This window comes from Mauremys mutica, chromosome 17 (assembly GCF_020497125.1).
Source record: "Mauremys mutica isolate MM-2020 ecotype Southern chromosome 17, ASM2049712v1, whole genome shotgun sequence".
NCBI lineage: Eukaryota > Metazoa > Chordata > Testudines > Geoemydidae > Mauremys > Mauremys mutica.
Window position 1 is genome coordinate 16,530,489 of NC_059088.1, and position 21,940 is coordinate 16,552,428.

Below are 21,940 nucleotides of genomic sequence, written 5' to 3' on the forward strand. Positions count from 1 at the left end.
GTGATTTTGCTGAGGCCCTCAGGGCAGGTGAGACTGCCCAGCTATTTGCACCTATGTAACCTGAGACCTAGGAGGGGGGATGCGATCAGCTGACACCTTCTGCCCAGGAAGCGAGACAAAGAGAAGGAGGAGGAGCATCCAGGGGGGTGTAGGAAGTCGGGTAACTGGAGGCTGGCAGAGGGGGAATCCAGGGTATCTGGACCAGGATTTCCAAGATGGACTTGGCTGAAAGTCACTGATGTCATAGAATCATAGAATCATAGAATTCAAGATCAGAAGGGACCATTATGATCATCTAGTCTGACCTCCTGCAAGATGCAGGCCACATAAGCCGATCCACCCACTCCTGAACTAATTCTCTCCCTTGACTCTGCTGTTGAATGCTCCAAATCATGATTTAAAGACTTCAAGTAGCAGATAATCCACCAGCAAGCGACCCCTGCCCCATGCTTTGGAGGAAGGCGAAAAACCTCCAGGGCCACTGCCAATCTACCCTGGAGGAAAATTCCTTCCCGACCCCAAATATGGCGATCAGCTGAACCCTGAGCATGTGGGCAAGACTCTCCAGCCAGACCCTCTGGAAAAGGCTAACAATATCCCAACATTGACCCTTTGTACTAATTACCAGTGTGGCACGTTATTGACCTATTGACTAAACCCGTTATCCTATCATACCATCCCCTCCATAAACTTATCCAGCTTAATCTTAAAGTCATGGAGGTCCTTCGCCCCCACTGTTTCCCTCGGTAGGCTGTTCCAGAATTGCACTCCTCTGATGGTTAGAAACCTTCATCTAATTTCAAGCCTAAATTTCCTGACTGACAATTTATATCCGTTTGTCCTCGTGTCCACATTAGCACTGAGCTGAAATAATTCCTCTCCTTCCCTGGTATTTATCCCTCTGATATATTTAAAGAGTGCAATCATATCTCCTCTTATCCTTCTTTTGGTTAAGGAAAACAAACCGAGCTCCTCAAGTCTCCTTTCATACGAGAGGCTTTCCATTCCTCGGATCATTCTAGTGGCCCTTCTTTGTACCCGTTCCAGTTTGAATTCATCCTTCTTAAACATGGGAGACCAAAACTGCACACAATACTCCAAATGAGGTCTCACCATGCCTTATATAACGGGACTAGCACCTCCTTATCTCTACCTCGCCTAATGCATCCCAAGACCACATTAGCTTTTTTAACGGCCACATCACATTGCCTACTCAAAGTCATCCTATGATCAACCAGGACTCCTAGGTCCTTCTCCTCCTCCGTTACTTCCAACTGGTGCGTCCCCAGCTTATAACTAAAATTCTTGTTAGTCATCCCTAAATGCATAACCTTACACTTCTCATTATTGAATTTCATCCTGTTACTAATACTCCAGTTTACAAGGTCATCCAAATCTCCCTGGAGGATATCCCGATCCTTTTCCGAATTGGCAATACCTCCCAACTTGGTGTCATCCGCAAACTTTAACAGCCCACTCCTACTTTTGGTTCCGAGGTCAGCGATAAATAGATTAAATAAAATCGGACCCAAAACCGAACCTTGAGGAACTCCACTGGTAACCCCCCTCCAACCCCCCTCCAACCTGTAATAGCCAGCTCTGTTCTACGCTGTGCTCCTGTCAACTAATAAACCTTCTGTTTTACCGGCTGGCTGAGGGTCTCATCTGACTGCAGAGTTGGGGTGCAGGGCCCTCTGGCTTCCCCAGAAGCCCCGCCTTGGCAGACTCACTGTGGGAAGCACACGGTGTGGAAGGAGATGCTGAATGCTCCAAGCTCAGACCCAGGAAGGTCAAAGCTGTGTGAGCTTCCTGCCCTGGAGACAGTCTGCTCAGAGAGAGGAGGCTCCCCCAGAGTCCTGACTGGCTTTTAATGGAGTAGTTCCAGAGCATCACCCAGTGACTCCGTGACAGTGCTAAACCCAGAAATGTGTGGTGATGTGTGTGAAAATGTCTGTTCTGTTGTCATATTATTTGCTATTAATGTTAAAGAGAAAGGCTGTCTCATTGGCTCAGCACTGGGCCAAGGGCTAGAAATAGCGCCTAGGTTTTAACCTCCCATCTGCTCCCACTGTGTGTCTGTGAGCAAGTCACTGCATCTCTCCGTGCCTCAGTTTCCCTACAATAGACAAAGGGAATTAAATAATCTTGCCTTTCTTGGCGCTTTGGGCATTGGGTACTAGCAGAGTGGGGGTGCCAGGCCAAATAGGCCAGTGCTCTGATCCACTATAGCTAACCCTACTCCTGGCTAGTGTAGGGATTAAGATGTGGATAGAGCAAAAATTAGATCAGACCCAGACCGCTTGGGGTGGTACCTTGTAGTATCTCCCACGCTTGAAGCACCCACAGTTCTCCAGAGTCACGCAGCCCTGGCCGTCGAAGAAGAAGCCCTTGTCACACTGGCAGCCTTCAGCATAGGCCTCCGGGCAGTCCATGATGTCTCCAGGGCAGGTGGTGGTACAGAGGTTGGCCAAGACCTCGTAGTGGCTGTTGGCTGGGCAGGTCAGAGCTTAAATAGAGAAAGAATTAATTTAGGACAGGAAAGATCTCACACCATGAATGAGAGGTACAGAGACATGAAGGAGAGGAGAGCAGGGCTGGGAGGAGAGGACCAGGACACTTATTTAAGGTTGGTTTCCATCCAGAAGAGTTTCTGAAGAAACCCAAAGGTTTGGAATGAGATGTCTTGAAATTGTGACCCTCCCCAGTGCTTCTCAGAGTTCCATAAGCATTACAGCACTTACGGCAGAAGGACGCGCTCCTCCAGGGCTGGATGGGGGCCCTGGCCTCTTGGCAGGCTGTCACGTAGCTGTGGATGCTCTGGCACAGGACCTGGGAGTCCCCATTGCCCAGGCACAGATCATACAAGCAGTTGTTGAAATACACGTTGGGGCTGACCGTGCCGTGGCAGGTGGCAAAAGGGCCATCAGAGGCTGTGAGCAACCCGCAGTAGTTGTGCGCTTTGAAGACATCTTTCCTCTCCTCCTTGCAGACCGGACAGCTGTTCCCAGCACATCTGTCTGTACAGGATGCCTCTGGGATCTGAACTTCCCAGGCAGACCCGAAGGATGCAGTGTCAGGGGCCACCCTGCCATCGGGGAGCAGGAACTCGTCATCCTGCTGCCCTTTGTAGTTCCCGCACAGGCCGCACATCCGGCCATGGTAGCGACCCGGGACTATGACTCTGACCTGGTAAACCAGGTCGTAGCTCACGGTGAGGCCAAAGTCAGTTTGCACCAAGACGTTCACACTGTGCTGATATGCCCAGAGTCGCCCATCGGCCACGATCACAGGCAGGTTGTGGGACACCCCGTCCACCTGGAAGAGACAGAGCATCCTGTGTGAGCTGTGGGGAGAGGATACTATAGGGTTTGGGTTATGGGCAGTGAGTTTTGAGATTCTGTTCTCACTGACACTGTAATGTAAATCCAGCATGACTCACTTTAGAATAAATCAAGATTTACGCCAGGGCCACTGAGATCAGAATCTGGTCCCAGGTCTGCAATAAATTAGGCAGTAAAAGCCCTGATCACTATACCACATGATCACTCTGGCCCACATCTCTCTCTGCCGCTGATCTCACTCCTGATCCTTTCTCTTTCCCACTCCCTCCATCTCCTTACCCTGCTCTTCGCCTGCACCTGTTTGGGAGCTGACTTCACCACATCTCAGCTGTTCCCTTTGTGCTAGTGTAGTGTGATTTTTGTGAGGTCCTCAGAGATAATCAGCACCACGATTTCCACTCAAATCACTCCCCACCAATCTGTTCCCATCCTGCTGCTCTGATGAGACCCCCAGAGTCAAGGGGAGAGGTGATGGAGGCTCAAGGGAGGATTTCAGCAAAGGCTGAGCACAAACAGTGGCAGAGAGGATAATGATGCCATTGCCAACAGGCAGATTTGCAGCAAGAGGAGGTTTAGGAGAAGAAGGAGAGTTCAGGTTCAAAGTCAATACCCAGGTTAGAAAAAATGGAGGCAAATCTTCAAGGGGAAACTTCTTGTCTATATGTTGCAAGCTCGTCACCCTGGCTTACCTCTCCAATCTCCTTTTGCTAACCACCCACCTCCTCCCTGATCCTCTCTCTTTACCATCCCCATCTCCTGCACCCACATTTGGCCTGCAGCTCTGCTTCATGCCCACACCTACACTCAGAACTATCTCCTACTTATTGTCCATGTCCTCCCTCCCCTAAAAACCCGCACATTGTGAACCAGGAATGGCAGCAGAGAAGACAGAGCTGAGCTGGAGGATGCTCACTGTGCCCACGAGAAGCTCTCACATAGCAGCATCCATGAGTAATGCTTTCCACCATCGCCTGTGGACTATGAGATTCAGTCCCATCTGCCTGGATGATGACCTGTCCTCAGTTACTCATGCTTTTGTCAACTTTTGTCAGGATTACAGCAGTGGGCTATAACCAGACATGAAGCCCTTGGCACTTAGAAAACTTCAGCTGGTACACGCCTCTGCAACACATCTCCTCAGCAAGACTGGCTACGGTGAAGCTATCAAACCTGACGCTACCCTGGCTTTCCAGAGAGCACTGAGTTCTCTGTCCTTATCTTCAAGGTGTTCAATGGCCTGTGCCCAGGGTATCTAAAAGATCAGCTAAAGTTTGGGGATGAAAACCGTGTGTATGAGCTGAGGAAAAGGACTCCAGGAACAGATGGTATTTGTATAAACACACCAACTCTGCCTACGTATTCAGCAGAGGGGGCTGATTTGCCAAAGTGCTCCATTTTGGCCGGTGTTGGGTTACAAATCACTTGTACAGACACTCTTTTCTTAACCTGTCTATTATATAATTTTTTAACATCAGCTTTAGTAATATTTTTAAATTTGAGTGGAGGGGTAATGAAATGTTGTTATCCTGACTGTATGAGCAGAACGGTACTTACTCGGTCCTGACTGATTGAGGAGTTTCCCCTAAACAGAAGCTCACTTGCTAAGCAGGGATTAGAGAGGTCAGATCCCAGTGAAAGAATGGTGATCGTGGTGCTGACTAAGGAGTCCTGGACAGCATTTGACCCTCCGCTGTATCGTTCAGTGATCGTTAGAGCTGAAATCACTGGTAACCAGATGCTGAGCCTTAGATCTGGTGTGGGACCATAGGTGGCAACTCCGTACATACTCCGGGGCTGGAGTGCCCATGGGGAAAAAATGGTGGGTGCTTAGCACCCACTGGCAGTCAAGCTCTCTCCCTCCCCCAGTGCCTCCCTCCCATCCGCAGGCCCCACAGATCAGTGACTGCGCCTCCTGCCCACTGCAAACAGCTGTTTCACAGTGTGCAGGAGGCTGGGAGGGAGGGGGAAGGAGCAAGGACAGGGCTGGCCTTACCATGAGGCAAACTGAGGCAACCGCTTCAGGTGCCAAACTGTGCGGGGGGGGGGGGGGCGCCACTAGGACCCAGAGTGTAAAAAATTGTGTCCACTGCTGGTGCATATGTATTCTCTCTGCTCTATATGCACAGAGATGGTGGAGTGTTGTGCTAGAGGAAGGAGGGCACAAGAGACATAACTGAAAGCAGCAGGAGCTGCAGGGAGAGAGAGGAGGAGGAGCCTCTTATGTACCTCTCTAGCACCTTCAGGAGCCTGGACTGATTAACACCAGCTTCTCAGGGAGCTTCCTGTTTCCTGCTGCTTCCCTGAACCCGCTTGAGGAGAACAGGCAGTCAACTGAAGAAGTAGGAGCCAGTTAGGCCCTTAAGATACTGATATCTTCCCTCACTCAGGCCCTGCTACCAGCCCGCTTATTTGTCCCCTTCATTTGAGTGTTGAGAGCCACTCTAGCTGGCACAGAACAGCAGTCATGAGTGAAAGAAGAAAACATCACTCTGGGGCAGCATTCAGAAAAAGAAAGAAAGCAAAGGAAACTTTTCTATTTAAGCAGGAAGGAGGTCTCCTGAGATACATAGACACAAATGTTCACGGTGAGCCTTCTGGCCCCAGTGAGGATGTGAGTGGTGAGGAGATGCCTCATCTTCCAGTTAATCAGTGTGCAGGTGACCTGGCAGCTACTGCAGCATCTATATCTCCATCTCAAATGGATGTAACCATGCACATTCCTGAAGAAAAGTGTAGATCAGAGAAGAGTTTGGTGGAGGCACAAGAAACAGCTGCTGCTGAGTTTAGTTCCTTAAGTCTGGATGATCCAGGACTGTGGACCCACTTGAGCAGTAGCCTGAGGGACTTCCTTGTACTGCCTGGGCCACAGCAAGTGAAAAACTTCATGTTCCCCAAAGAGAATGAAAATAGAAGTTTCCATCCAACACATTAATGGCATGAAATCCCCAATGGTAAGAAAGTGGAGATGCCATGGCTTATGTACTCAAAAAACCCAGAATGCTGCATACTGTTTTTGTTGCAAACTCTTCCAGTCTAATGTTCCAGCAACATTGGATTCTACAGGAACAAAGGACTGGAAAAATCAGGCTAGAAATCTGGCATGCCATGAGAAGGCAGCACATCATCAGAGAGCATTCCATCGGTGGAAAGAGCTTGAGATGAGACTAAGGTTAAAGGCCACCATAGATGATCAGCATCAAGAGAAGATTGCATCAGAGCCTCTTTACTGGCAAAATTTTCTGAAAAGGCTCATTGCCATTCTGAGAATGCTTGCTACACAAAACCTAGCACTGTCAGGCACTTCAGATCAGCTGTATGTGCCAAACAATGGAAACTTCCTTAAAATTGTGGAGCTGGTGGCTGAGTTTGATGCTATACTCCAAGAACATCAAAGAAGAGTCACCACCCAAAAAATGTACACACACCACTACCTTGGAAAAACAATTCAAAATGAGATCATACAGTAACTGGCAACAGAATTCAAACAGAAGATTGTGGCAGATCTGAAGTTAGCAAGATATTACTCTGTTATTCTGGACTGCACACCTGACATCAGCCATATGGAACAAATGACTTTAATGATGCATTTTGTAACAACGACAGAACCTAGTGAAAATGTCCCTGCAATGGTGACTGTCAGAGAGCATTTTCTAGAATTTATTGACATTGATGATACTATAAGAGCTGGTATGACAAATGTGCTTATTAAAAATCTGGAAGATACGAGAATTGCAATAGCTGACATGAGAGGTCAGGGCTGTGATAATGGTGCCAACATGAGAGGAAAGAACAGAGGAGTGCAAACATGGATCCAAGAGCTAAACCCTCGAGCTTTTTTTGTCCCATGCAGTTCTCATTCATTGAACTTGGTGGTCAGTGATGCAGCATCAGCTTCTAGTGAGGCTGCTGAATTTTTTAATGTAATTCAAAGCAGCTATGTATTTTTCTCTGCATCAATTCATTGACGGCAAATTTTGAAGCAACATCTGGAAACATCCTCTCTGACACTGAAACCACTAAGCACCACACGATGGGAAAGTCGAGTGAGGCAGTAAAGCCTATCAAACACCAAATTGGGAAGATAGATGGTGCCATAGTTGCCATTATGGAGGATAATGCTATGACAGGAACTGTTTGTGGGAGAACAGTGGCAGAGAGAATGGAATCACCAGAAACATACATAACTTCAAATTTCTGTGTGGCTTAGTGTTGTGGCATGACATGCTGTTTGAAATAAATGTTGTAAGCAAGAGACTGCAAGGTGTTGGCCTTGATATATCTGGAGCAATGGAACAACTGGACAAAGCAAAATCATACCTACAGTCTTACTGGTCAGATGAGGGATTTCAAAATGTTCTGAAGAGTGCACAGAAGTTGGCAGAGGAACTTCACACTGAAGCTATTTTCCCACCCATTCAAGAATACAAGAGTCACCGAAGAAGACGACATTTTGATTATGAGGCACAGGAAAATCCCATAAGAGACCCCAAACAACAATTCAAAGTTGAATTCTTTAACCAGGTGCTAGATTGTGCAATACAGTCAGTTGAAGAATGTTTCATGCAGCTCAAGGAACACAGCAGTATAACTGGGATGTTATATGATATTCCAAAACTCCTCGCTATACCCGAAGAAGACCTACACCAGCAATGCAGGGCACTAGAGACAGTGTTGACACATGATGACATGAGCAATATTGATGTGAGTGATTTAGGTGATGAACTGAAAGCCCTTTCAAGAAACATTTCAGCAGGATCAACTCCAAAGGCTGTTCTGGAATGTATGTACACAAATAAGATGACCACCCTCTTTCCAAATGCTTTTGTTGCTCTGCGCATACTTCTAACACTTCCTGTAACGGTTGCCAGTGGAGAACGCAGATTCTCCAAGCTGAAGTTCATAAAAACACATCTACACTCCACAATGACACAGGAGAGGCTGGTCGGCCTTGTAACCATCTCAATAGAGCATGAGCTGGCCCCGATTGTGGACCTTCAGGAAGCAGTTCAAATCTTTGCAATGCAGAAGGCAGAGAAAGCACCACTTTGATTATTCAAAACAGATTAAAATGCCAGTGTTTACTATGCAGACAAGAAACATTACATTTGCTGTTCAGGCATTTGAAAGTTAAGTGTTACTTAAAATTTTTGAATAAGGCATTTTAAGTTGTTATTTCTCCTTTATTGGGATAAGTTGCAGAGCAGTAACATGAGAGGAGTAGAACAGGAAGAAAGCAGAATTGAGACCTTTCAAAGTTTTGGCCCAAGCGAGGGGGCATCATTTGAGCTCCCCGCTTCAGGTGCCAAAATGTTGTGGGCCGGCCCTGAGCAAGGATACAGAACGCTCAGGGGAGGGAGTGGAATATTAAGAAAAATCCACAACAAAAGACCCCACTGAAGACACAACTTCCCTTGGGGAGAGGAGGAGAGAACAAATAGGAGACAGAAGTGAGTCACATTGCTTAGTGTATTACTGGAAGATGCTCAAATACTCCAGTGATGAGCATGGAATAAGAACCTTGTAACAGGGTGACTTGCCCCTTAAGGGCTAGTGGCCTGAGGCCAGCCAACCCTTGTTACTAAGTAGGCACCTGAGCACCAATCACATGATTCCCCTATAAGAGCAGCTGGAGGAGGCCAGGCTGCTGGCCCAGCACAAAGAGTTCTCAGGGAAAACAGAAGAGAGTACAGAGGCTGCTGCAGACCAGTACGCTCCAGCAGGGAAACCTGAAACTCGGGAAGTGAGAAGACAGGAAGGAAAAGCCTGGGAGTGACCAGATAATTGGGTGGATGTGAAAACTTTATTCATAATGTGTGTTAATTCAATAAACAAGAGCCCTAGGATGGCTGCTATTATTAGAAGTTGTAAAAGTTATTCACAGGTCCAAGAGGGTAAACTGAGGAAGGCCACCTATAGATTGACCTCTGGCCACGAGAGGACAAACCAGAAGAGAAGAGAATCTCTCCTGTCCAAAAGGAATCAGGAACAATCTAAATTAGGATCTGGAGAAGGACTTACCATGATGAGCCCCTGTTTGCTCCACAGCAGGGTGAGTGTGATGCCATACACCTGAATGGACACCAGCTTGGCCACGGACACATTCCTAGTGTCCCAATCTTCTTTCTCTACACTGATAGTGAATGGTGTAAGGTTGCTGTCATCGGTGCAGGTCTTGGCCAGGATGTAGGTGCAGGTGCCTTGGAAGTCAAAGGGGACCCCGTCGAAAGAGAGGTAATGGGGATGGCCAGAGGCAGAACAGGTCGCAAATCCAAATGAGTGACATTTCTGGATGCCATCCACCACCCCGCATTGCTCACCAGCGCCGCAGGAGAATGCCTTACACACAACCTCCCCACCAGCCTGACACACGCACTGCTCCTTGCATGAACCGCTCGGGTGGAAGGTCTCCCCGGCCTGGTAGTAAAGTCCCCTGTGGAGGCATCCGCACTGGGAAAAGGGGACACAGCGGTCACCACTGAGAACAAAGCCCTCATCACACACGCAGCCTTCCTTACACCGGGTCGTGCATTGCACCGGGGCATAGAGGTTGCTGCATGTCAGATCACAGCTGCTGCTGCAGAATTCGTAGTGACTTTTTGGGGGACAAGACGGAGCTGTAATTAGAACAAAGAGTTAGCTCATATAGTGCATTAGCAATGTGTGCAATGAACCATCACCAGAAGATGCAATTTCATTCATGCTCCTAATTTTCTATTTCCTTAGTTTGGTTAATTAATAAAAGGGCAACATCTCTAATTAGGTCCCAGGTCTCTAATTAGGCCCCAGAGACACCAGGTAATGGGATACAGACAATCTCTCTCTAAGCGTTCGGCTTCTAATCTGGTCCAAGATCAGGGTGTAGGGAGTGGAGGGCTCGTGGGCCTAGAATTGTTCTGCAGAGCTTTTCACCACTAGCTTTTTGCTTTGAGTCCAGGTCAGTAGTGCCTAAAACTCATTCCCAGATGATGGCTTATGGGAGACGAGTTGGTGGGTTCCCAGACCAGTTCCTAGTGAACAGACAGCTCAGTTACTAAGACTCCACTGACTGCCAGCTCTGATTATGTCAACTCTCAGCAGGGAAATCAAGGACTGACTGGATGGACCACGGATGGAACTACTACATCCCCAGACAGTGCCTCTCTGGCCTGGGGTGCAGCACATTGATAGAGCACAGTGAGGGGCCAGCTCCTATGACTGTACCCATCATTTGGAGAGAGGGCTTCTTTGTCACTTAAGAAACATTCTGCAGAACTGGATAAGCTGAGCATTTAGATCAACATTTACCAGCCAACAAAAATTAACAAGCCCCATGGAACAATCAGTAGTGAACATGGCGACTCACAGCAAAATTTTGTAGTCCTCCAGGGATGCACCATAGCTCCAGCTTCCTGACATGCCTCAGCATAGCCAGCAACGGCCTGGCAGACATTACTCTCCCGCTCACTGAGGACACAATAGCTGTACACGCAGTCTACGAAGTATCCATGGGGGTCCACTTTGCTGTGACATCCTCTGAAGGGGCCATTCTTGTCTAGGATGATCCCACACTGCCCTCTGCTACCTCGTTGTTCCTTTTCAATTGCCTCTATATTTGTGCATGGTGGTATCATTACTACAGAGCATCCTGGGAGGTTTCCCACCTTCCAGCTCTGGCCAAAGCTGACTGGGCTTGGTGCCAGTGTGCCATCCCTCATGAGCAAGTCGTCCTCCCTGTCCTTGTTGAAGTTGCCACACAGACCACACACAGCTCCCGCGTAGGTCGATGGCAGGGTGACCGTGATGCGTCCTGACCACCCGGCAAAAGTAACAGTGAGGCCAAAGTCGGCCTGGATCACTGTGGCCCAGCCCTTTCTATACACAGTGATTTTCTTATCATTGAGGTTGAAGGGAAGGTTAATCAGGAAACCATTCATCTGTAAGAGCAAATCATTCAGTATATGAAACATCGCTCGCTCGTTGTGGAACCTCTCACTCCAGCACAGAGCTCCAGCCCATAATTATAATAAAAATCCACCTCTGTTTAACGTTTTGTCCAGTCTGCCCTGCTCCAGTCCCTACAACCTGCCTGAATCCCAGCTCTCCAGACTGGACAGGATCCTCAACCAGACTTTCATTACCTCTGGCTTTGGCTATTGCAGTTCCCTCCTCTCTGTTCTACCTGAACCCCAGCTCGCCAGGTTCCCACATATGCTGGATGCTACTGACACTTTCTGACCCATCTCAAGTGAAATGGCAGCACCCCAATCCTCAAATATCTCCATTGGCTCCCTGTTCATAGAAGAATCCATTTACCATTCATTCTATATTTCACAGCCCTTCCATGCACTGTCTGTAACCTGTGTTGATGACACAGGTGACTTTCTAGAAATGTTTTAGAGAGACTAGAGACAATTTAAGAAACTCACCAGTACTTTCCCAGGGAATTGATTGCTGATCTTGAGTTTGGTCTGATAAACCTTGATCTGTACAGGAGCGGTATTGTTCTCCTGGAAGTAGACCTCAAAGTCCACCAGTCCCTCTGCCTTCTTGCACAGAGCTGTGAGCTGGTAGCGGCAGGTGCCTTGGAAGTCATATCTTTGTCCATCAAAGGTGGAATAGTGCAGATTTCTTGTCACAGAGCAGGTGGCGTAGCTGGAGGGGTAACAGCCCCGTACACTGTTCACTAGCCCGCACCTCTCCAAGTGTTTGCACGTAGCAGCCACGCATTCGACTTGTCTAGTGGCTGCATTGCATATGCACCGTGTCCCACATGCCTCATCTACCCAGAAGCTCTCGTTGGGGGCATAGGGGCGCCCTTCAAACTGGCACCCACACTTGCCTTTGGGGATGCATTTGCCCTGACTCAGCACAAAACCATCCTTGCACTGGCAGCTTTCCACGCAGGGGTCTTGGCAGCTGCTGGGGGCTGACTGGTCCACACACGTGGCTGGGCAGGCTGTTCCACAGAGCTGGTACTGGCTGTTCTCCAGGTGGCACTCCATGGCTGGGGAGTGAAGGACCCACAGATTTAGCAGCAAGTTCTCTCAATGCAAAAACAGTATTTAAAATAGACAGAGGGGGATGTATATTGTGGGGCTATAATGAAATAAATACTATTGGGAATTGTGTCATTATGGGAGATTTTAACTTCCCAGATATAGATTGGAGGAAAAGTGCTAGCAATAATAGTAGGGCCCAGATTTTCCTGGATGGGATAGCTGACAGATTTTTCACCAATACTCACTGAACAAACAAGATGTGATGCCATTTTAGATTTGGTATTGGTGAGTAGTGAGGACCTCCTAGAAGTACTGGTTGTAGGGGACAACCAGAGTTCAAGTGATCATGAACTAATTCAGTTTAAATGGAAGGATAAACAAAAACAGATCTGCAACTAGGATCCTTGATTTCAAAAGGGCAAACTTAAAAAAAATGGATAATTAGTTAGGGACCAGGAAGTAGACTGGACTGAAGAACTCAAGGATCTGAATGTGGAGGAGGCTTGGAGTTTCAGAAACAATCTGAAGCCTGCATTCCAAGCAAGGGGAAAAAAATCATAGGGAGGGATTGCAGACTGAGCTGGATGAGCAAGCGTCTCAAACAGGTGATTAAGAGAAAGAAGAAAGCCAACAAGGAATGGATGAAGGGATGGATCAGGAAGGAAAGCTATCTCTTGTAGGTCAGAAAGTGTAGGGATAAAGTGAGAACTGCCAAAAGCCAAGCAAAGTTGGACCTTGCAAACGAAATTAAAACCAAGAGTAACATTTTGTATAGCCATATAAATAAAAAGAGACACTAAGCACTGAGGATGGGGTGGAGATTAAAGAAAATCCAGGTATGAATTTCCTCAGTTTTTAATAAGAGTATTGGAGAGTTTTGGGGTAGTGGCAGGATAGCTAATGGGAACAAGTATATGGAAGTAGAAGTTTCCGCATCCAAGGTGGGAGTCAAACTCAAAGAGCTTAATGGAACTAAATCGGAGGACCTGTATAATCTCCATCCAAGAATATTAAGGCAACTGCCACATGAAATTGCAAGCCCAATAGCAAGAAATTTTAATTAATCTGTAAACTTGGGGGAGAATTTCTAATATTGGTCCTATTTTTAAGAAAGGGAGAAAAGTGATCCAGGAAATTACAGGCCTGTTAGTTTGACCTCAGTTGTATGCAGGTCTTTGAAAAAGAAAGCAGTAAGGAAACAGAGGTATATGTATTTGGGATAAAATACAACATGGTTTTACAAAATGTAGATCATGTCCAGCCAACCTGTTCTCCTTCTTTGAGAAGATAACTGATTTTTTAGACAAGGGAAATGCAGTAGATCTTACATACTTGAATTTCAGTATGACATTCGATACAGTTCCATATGGGAAATTATTAGTTAAATAGGAGAAGATGAGGATTAATATGAGAATCGTAAGGTGGATAAGCAACTGGTTAAAGGGGATACTACAACAGGACATATTGAAAGGTGAATTGTCAGGCTGGAGGAAGGTTAATAGTGGAGTTCCTCAGGGATTGGTCTTGGGATCAATCTTATTTTACATTTTTAAAATACACACAAAAAGTAGGAGTGTGGTAACAAAATTTGCAGATGACACAAGATTGGGGGGTATTACCAATATGGAGGAGAACTGGAATATCATACGAGAAGATCTTGATGACCTTGAAAACTGGAGTAATAGAAATGGGATGAAATTTAATAGTGCAAAGTGCAAGGTCATGCATTTAGGAACTAACAAGAAGAATTTGTGTTATAAACTGCGGATGTATCAGTTGGAAGTGACAGAGGAGAAGAAAGACCTGGGTATATTAGTTGAGCACAGGATGACTAAGAGCCACCAATGTCATGCAGCTGGGAAAAAAGGCTAATGCAGTCCTAGGAGGCATCAGGAGAGATATTACCAGTAGAGACAGGGCAGTGTTAGTACCATTATACATGGCACCAGTGAGACCTCATCTGGAATAGTGTGTGTAATTCTGGTCTCCTATGTTTAAGAAAGATTAATTCCAACTAGAACAGGTGCAGAGAAGGGCGACTAGGATGATCCAAGGAATAGAAAACCTAACTGTAGTGGGGCAGCTGCCTCACTCCCTGAGAGTGTAGGCTGCACGAGGCCAGTGCTCCTGCGCAGACAGGCAGCCAATTAGAGAAGGGCTTATTGGGAGCCAATCAGGGCCCAGATTGGACACAGCCAATCAGGGCTAGGCTCAGCCCTATAAAAAGGCTGCTCAGGGAGAGGAGAGTCAGTCTGTCCCAGGCCTTTGACAGGGGAAGGTCGGTCTCCAGAACTGGGAGACTAGCACCGTCGACAGCGCAGTGCTGGCCAAGCTCAGGGAGCAGAAGGGTGCTCTACCCCATAGCCTCCCAGGCTGCAGGCCCTGAAGGGAAGGGCCTAAGAGGTGCAAGAGGCCATAGGGGAAGTGGCCCAGGGAGGTGGACAGACAAGGGGAGAGAAGGAGGACAATGAGATTGCTGCCAGAGGGTCCCTGAGCCAGGACCCAGAGTAGAGGGTGGGCCTGGGTCCGCCCCTTTCCCCCCTTGCAGTACACCCAGCCATCGGCAGTGGGGAGCAGCCATTACAGACACGCCAGATCCCTGACAAGAGGGATTAGACTTTTGGGGTGTGGTTGGACATGGTGGCTGAGGCATAGAAAGACTGCTGATCAACCCCCTTCCCCCACCCCCCCGGAAGCGGGTGTGGATGGACTAAGGGGCACTGCTGGAGGGCAGTGGTCCGGAAAAGGACGCCGTGAGCTGGAGAGCGATGCAGGCTCAGATGCCAACCAAGGGTGAGACAGCAGGTGGGACACTACCAGGAGAGGGCGCTCCACTGGACTGAGCTAATTCCCAGAGACAACCAGCAGGAGGCGCTAGGTGGTGAGTCCCAACCCTGTCACGCTAACTTATGAGACAAGACTCAAAGAGCTTGGCTTGTTTAGCCTAACCAAAAGAAGGCTGAAGGAAGATATGATTGTGCTCTATAAATACAGCAGAGGGATAAACACCAGGGAGGGAGAGGAGTTACTGTGCCAATGTTGACACAAAAACAAATGGACATCAACTGGTCATCAACAAATTTAGCTTTGAAATTAGAGGATACCCATCCCAGGAGTGAAGTTCTGGGACAGCCTTCCCAGGGGAGCAATAAGGGCAAAACACCTTACTGGCTTCCAGATTGAGCTTGATAAGTTTATGGAGGGGATGGTGTGATGAGACTGCCCACAATGGCATGTAGCTGATCTGTGAGTGGTAGCAGCAATGTCTCCAACAGCCAGTGATGGGACACTGGATGGGGAGGGTTCCGAGTTACAAAAGACGGTTACTCACCGTAGTAACTGTTGTTCTTCGAGATGTGTTGCTCCTATCCATTCCAGTTAGGTGTGCGCGCCGTGCATGCACGGCTCTTCGGAACATTTTTACCCTAGCAACTCCGGCGGGCCAGCTGGGCGCCCCCTGGAGTGGCGCCACCATGGCGCTGGATATATACCCCAGCCGGCCCGTCCGCTCCTCAGTTCCTTCTTGCCGGCTACTCCGACAGTGGGGAAGGAGGGCGGGTCTGGAATGGATAGGAGCAACACATCTCGAAGAACAACAGTTACTACGGTGAGTAACCATCTTTTCTTCTTCGAGTGATTGCTCCTATGCATTCCAGTTAGGTGATTCCCAAGCCTTACCTAGGTCGGAGTGAGACATGGACGAATGTAGGACTGCTGAGACGAAGGCCGCATCGTCTCTAGATTGCTGCACCAACGCGTAGTGGGAAGCGAAGGTGTGTACAGAAGACCAGGTGGCCGCTCTACAGATGTCCTGGATAGGAATATGGGCCAGGAAGGCGGCAGACGAGGCCTGCGCTCTCGTCGAGTGAGCAGTGAGGCGGCATGCAGGCACGCGAGCAAGCTCGTAGCATGTCCGGATACATGCCGTCACCCAGGAGGAAATCCGCTGCGAGGAGACCGGCTCGCCTTTCATGCGGTCGGCAACCGCTACGAACAGCTGGGTCGAACGCCGGAAGGGCTTCGTCCGCTCGATATAAAAAGCGAGAGCCCTGCGGACGTCCAGGGTATGAAGCTGTTGCTCCCGAGGGGAGGCGTGCGGCTTCGGGAAGAAGACCAGAAGGAAGATCTCCTGGTTGAGGTGGAAGGCCGACACCACCTTAGGGAGGAAGGCCGGGTGTGGTCGAAGCTGCACCTTGTCTGCATGGAAGACAGTATACGGCGGACCAACCGTGAGGGCACGGAGCTTGGACACCCGTCTTGCCAACGTTATAGCGACGAGGAAAGCCGTCTTCCACGAGAGGTAGAGCAGGGAGCACGTGGCCAAGAGCTCAAAGGGGGCTCCCATAAGCCTGGCCAGAACCAGGTTCAAATCCCAGGCCAGGGTAGGACGTCGTATCGGCGGGTACAACCGGTCCAGGCCCTTAAGGAAGCGGGAAACCATCTGGTTCGAGAAGATGGATCGACCTTCTATGGATGGACGAAAGGCGGACACGGCTGCCAGGTGCACCTTCAAGGAGGAGACCGCGAGTCCTTGTTCCTTAAGGTACCAGAGGTAGTCCAGGATTGTAGAGATAGGGACTAGGAAGGGATTAAGGCCGCGCTGGTCACACCAGAGCGCAAAGCGCTTCTATTTCGCGAGATAGGTGGAGCGAGTGGAAGGCTTTCTGCTTTCAAGCAGGACTTGCTGTACTGCCACCGAACAGTCCCTCTCTGCGTGGGTCAGCCACGCAGGTACCAAGCTGTAAGATGGAGGGACTGTAGGTCCGGGTGGCGGAGTCTGCCGAAGTCCTGCGTGATGAGGTCCGGCCATAATGGAAGGGGAATGGGATCCCGAACGGAGAGCTCGAGCAGCAGGGTGTACCAATGCTGCCTCGGGCAGGCCGGAGCGACGAGTATTAGGTGGGCCCTGTCCCTCCGAAGCTTGAGTAGCACACGGTGTATGAGTGGGAACAGAGGGAAGGCGTAGAGGAGGTGATCCGTCCATGAGTAAAGGAATGCATCCGACAGGGAGCCCGGAGAGCGACCCTGGTAGGAGCAGAACTGGTGGCACTTCCTGTTCTCCTTGGAGGCGAACAGGTCTATCTGGGGAAATCCCCACCTTTGGAAAATCGTGTGTACCACATCTGGACGAAGGGACCACTCATGGGCGAGGAACGACCTGCTGAGATGGTCAGCCAGCGTGTTCTGCACTCCTGGAAGAAATGATGCTTCCAGGTGAATCGAGTGGGTCACGCAGAAGTCCCACAGGAGCATCGCTTCCGTGCAGAGGAGGGAGGAGCGGGCTCCGCCCTGCTTGTTCACGTAGAACATTGCCGTCGTGTTGTCCGTGAAGACTGTCACGCAGCGGCCTTGGAGACGGGCGCGGAAGGTGTGACACGCCAAACGGATCGCTCGCAGCTCCCGGACGTTGATGTGGAGAGCGAGCTCTTGGGGCGACCAGAGACCCTGGGTGTGAAGGTCGCCCAGGTGAGCCCCCCATCCCAATGCCGAGACATCCGTGGTCAGGGTGACGGATAGGCGAGGAGGGCGGAACGGGACTCCTGCACACACGACCTCTGGGTTCAGCCACCAGCTGAGCGAAGCGAGTGTCGGTTTTGTGACGGTGACTACCATGTCTATCGAGTCGCGGTGCGGGCGGTATATCGACGCCAGCCAAGATTGAAAAGGGCGAAGGCGGAGCCTCGTGTACGCGGTGACGAACGTACAGGACGCCATGTGGCCCAGGAGGCGCAGGCAGGACCGAATCGTTGTCGTGGGAAAGGTGAGAAGGTCTTGGATGATGGAGACCATCGTCTGGTGCCGAGATCGAGGGAGGCAGGCCCTGGCCAAACTGGAGTTGAGGACCGCTCCAATGAACTCCACCCGCTGCGATGGAGCTAGGGTGGACTTCTCGGCATTGATGAGAAGGCCGAGGAAGCGAAATAGGGATAGTATCTCTGACATCTGGTCCTTTACCAGCTGTCGGGATGTCCCGCGAACCAGCCAGTCGTCGAGATACGGGTATACGTGTATGTGATGATGGCGGAGGGCTGCGGCCACCACTGCCATGCATTTGGTAAAGACCCTCGGCGCGGTGGACAGGCCGAATGGCAGCACTGCAAACTGGTAGTGCGCGTTCTTGACTATGAACCGCAGGTAGCGTCAATGGGGAGGGTAAATCGCGATATGGAAGTACGCGTCCTTCATATCGAGGGCGGCAAACCAGTCTCCCAGATCCAGGGAGGGAATGATGGTCCCCAGGGTGACCATGCGAAACTTGAGCTTGAGCAGGTACCTGTTGAGCTCCCGGAGGTCCAGTATAGGACGTAGACCTCCTTTCGCCTTGGGGATGAGAAAATATCGGGAATAGAATCCCCTGCCCCGCATGTCGTGAGGCACCTCCTCTATGGCATCCAAGCTCAACAGAGTCTCGACCTCTTGTAGGAGGAATTGCTCGTGAGAGGGGTCCCTGAAGAGGGACGGGGAAGGTGGGTGGGAAGGAGGGGGCGAAAAAAATTGAAGGCGGTAACCAGACTGGATTGTACGAAGCACCCAGTTGTCCGTTGTTATTTGGGACCACGCTGGAAGGAAGTGGGAAAGGCGGTTGTAAAATAATCGGGAAGGATCCGGTACAGAGTCTGATGGGCCGTCCTCGGGCGTCCCATCAAAAGGCCTGTTTGGGCCCTTGAGAGGCCTTGGAAGGCGCCTGGGTCTGGTTGCGCCTGTTGCCCGACGGTCTACGGCGATTCAGGCCGGGTCGCCGGCTATTATAGGGTCGCGACCTGGGCTGATTAAAGGGCCGGTAGGGTTGCTGCCGGAATGACCTTCGCTGGGTAGCCGGTGTGTGCATACCCAGAGTGCTAATGGCAATTCGACCGTCCTTGAGGGTCTGAATTCTGGAATCCGTCTTTTCCGAAAACAGACCCTGAGTGTCGAAGGGTAGGTCCTGTAAAGTGTACTGCACCTCCGGTGGCAGGGTGGAGGACTGCAGCCAGGAGATTCGCGTCATGGTCACTCCTGAGGCCAGGGTTCTGGCACCCGAGTCCGCCGAGTCCAGAGCGGCCTGGATGGAGGACCTGGAGGATTTCTTGCCCTCTTCCAGGCGGGCCGAGAATTCCTGGCGTGAGGCTGTCGGGATCAGCTCCGAGAACTTCGCCAGGGACACCATGATGTCGAGGTGTATCGGGCGAGGAGGGCCATCTGGTTGGCGATCCGGAGCTGGAGACCCCCCGCTGAGTAGACCTTTCGGCCCAACAGATCCATGCGCCTAGCTTCCTTGGATTTCGGCGCTGGAGCCGGCTGGCCATGTCTCTCCCTGTCGTTGACCGACTGGACCACGAGTGAGTCTGGTGCAGGATGGGTATACAAATACTCGTACCCCGTGGGGGGAACAGAGTACTTCCTTTCTACCCCGCAAGCGGTGGGAGGGACGGACGCCGGTGACTGCCAGATGGTAGTGGCATTCTTTTGAATGGTGCGGATGAATGGTAAGGCCACCCGCACTGGGGCCTCAGCACCAATTACATTAGTCACCGGGTCATCATCCTCAGCGACCTCCACCACGGGGAGGTCGATAGCCTTCGCCACCCGGCGAAGAAGGTCTTGGTGGGCCCGCAAGTCAATAGGTGGAGGGTCCGCTGTGGACGCCCCCGCCACAGCCTCATCTGGCGAGGATGACGAGGACCGACCTTAGACCACGGCCTCCGAAGGTGGTTCCTCTATGGGATGGGCAGCTGTCTCGGAGCGCAGATGCTCCACAGGACCAGGAGGCGACTGGGCCTCACCTGGTGGTGATGGGGGCGGCCTGCTGACTGTGGCCTCCGGCACCCTGCGTTCAGAGGCTGGGGTCCGCGGGGGGCAAGGGAGCCCTTGAGCTTCGTACTGGGCCCAGGGGACCCAAAAGCCCCACTGCTGCGCACCGTGGACTTGTCCTTGCGGGACAGCCTGAAGATGGCCATAGCTGTCTGCCCGCGAAGCGACCGAGGAGTGACGAGACGGCCACGGGGGGCGGAGGCACTCACGGACTGCACCGTCGATGCTGGCAATCTGTCCCCGTACAGTGCCGAGGATCGGTGCCGGTCGTCGCGGTGCCGAGATGGAGAGCGGGACTATCGACTGCCGCGGTGCCGGGAGCTCGACCGGTGCCGGGAGCTCGACCGGGATCTCAACCGGCGGTGCCGGGAGCGGCTTCGGGAGTCAGGGTGCCGGGAACGGTGCCAGGAATCGGACCTTCTGCGGTGCCGACGGGCTGGCGACCGGGACCGGGAGCGTCTCCGGGAGTGCGACCAGTACCGCGATGTTGAGCGGTACCAGGACTGTGACCGGCCCCGAGAAGGTGAACGGTACCGCGATGGTGAGCGGTGCCGGGACCTGGAGTGGCGTGACGGTGACCGTCTTCGGGACCGGGATTGAGACCGAGACCTGGAGCGCCGTCTATCCCGTCCGTCAGGGGAAGGAGGCCGCATCATAGCCGGCTTACCCGCTGACTTAACAGCCCACACCGGCGGTGCCGGGGGCCGGAGGCTCGGTGCCTCTGTGAGCTCGATGAGCTCTCTCGCCGTCGAGAACGTCTCAGGCATGGACGGGAGCTGCAGCTCGACCGCGGTTGGCACCGGGGAGCAGGGTGGTACCGGACTCGACGGCCCTTCCGGCGCCGGAGTCAACGGTACCGTGCACGGTCTGTGCACCACCACAGCCGGTACCGGAGGCGTCGGTGGTGGCTCGGCTATTGGTCCCGGAGGATGCGGCTTCGAGGCCGTCTTCGCCGGCTTACGTTTCCTCGTTGGGGAGAGGGAACGGTGCCGGGTCACCGGTGCCGGTTGCAGAGGTCGAGGAGCCTCGGTACCGGAGCGGCTCGGGGCCGCCAGTGCGCTGCGCGCCGATGACGACTTCGGCGCCGCCGGGGTCGGTGCGGGAGGCTGGAGCGTTGCCTCCATAAGGAGCTGCTTTAAACGACTGTCCCGCTCCTTTCGTGTTCTAGGCTTAAAGGCCGTGCAGATAGGACACTTATCTGGACGGTGGGTTTCCCCGAGGCAGCGCAGGCAGGAGTCGTGCGGGTCCCCGACAGGCATGTGCCGCTGGCAAGTCGCACAGGGCTTAAACCCCGGTGCCTTGGGCATGAGCCCGCACCGGTTGCGGAAGAAGAGGGGTAAACCCCCCTTATTCCCTTATTCTATACTATAGCTAACTAAACTTATTCAACTAAACTAACAACTAAGTAACCTAAACAACTATGTACACTCAAGAGTAGAGAAACACTAGGGCTGTGGAGGAAAGGGAGCACTCCACTGTTCCAACTGGCCGTCACGGGCGGTAAGAAGGAACTGAGGAGCGGACGGGCCGGCTGGGGTATATATCCAGCGCCATGGCGGCGCCACTCCAGGGGGCGCCCAGCCGGCCCGCCGGAGTTGCTAGGGTAAAAATGTTCCGAAGAGCCGTGCACGCACGGCGCGCACACCTAACTGGAATGCATAGGAGCAATCACTCGAAGAAGAACAGAGAATTCTTTCCCAGGTGTCTGGCTGGTGGGTCTCACCAACATGATCAGGGTCCAGCTGATTGCCATATTTGAAGTCAGGAAGGAATTTTTCCCCGAGGTCAGATCGGCAGAGACCCTAGAGATTATTTCCCTTCCACTGCATC

At 51.3% G+C, this 21,940-nt stretch overlaps 1 protein-coding gene across 4 annotated transcripts in view; it reads right to left on the bottom strand.

Moving 5' to 3' along the window:
* The window catches only part of LOC123351805 (IgGFc-binding protein-like), a 117,800-nt gene that overhangs the window by 31,089 nt on the left and 64,771 nt on the right, over positions 1–21,940 (bottom strand). For all 4 annotated transcript variants that reach the window (XM_044991454.1, XM_044991453.1, XM_044991451.1 and 1 more), the window contains 5 exons: positions 11,747–12,324; positions 10,684–11,254; positions 9,360–9,955; positions 2,742–3,315; positions 2,313–2,506 (listed from right to left, as the gene is read on the bottom strand). In XM_044991454.1, coding sequence (XP_044847389.1) covers positions 2,313–2,506; positions 2,742–3,315; positions 9,360–9,955; positions 10,684–11,254; positions 11,747–12,324 — 2,513 coding nt within the window. The remainder of the gene's footprint in view (positions 1–2,312; positions 2,507–2,741; positions 3,316–9,359; positions 9,956–10,683; positions 11,255–11,746; positions 12,325–21,940) is intronic.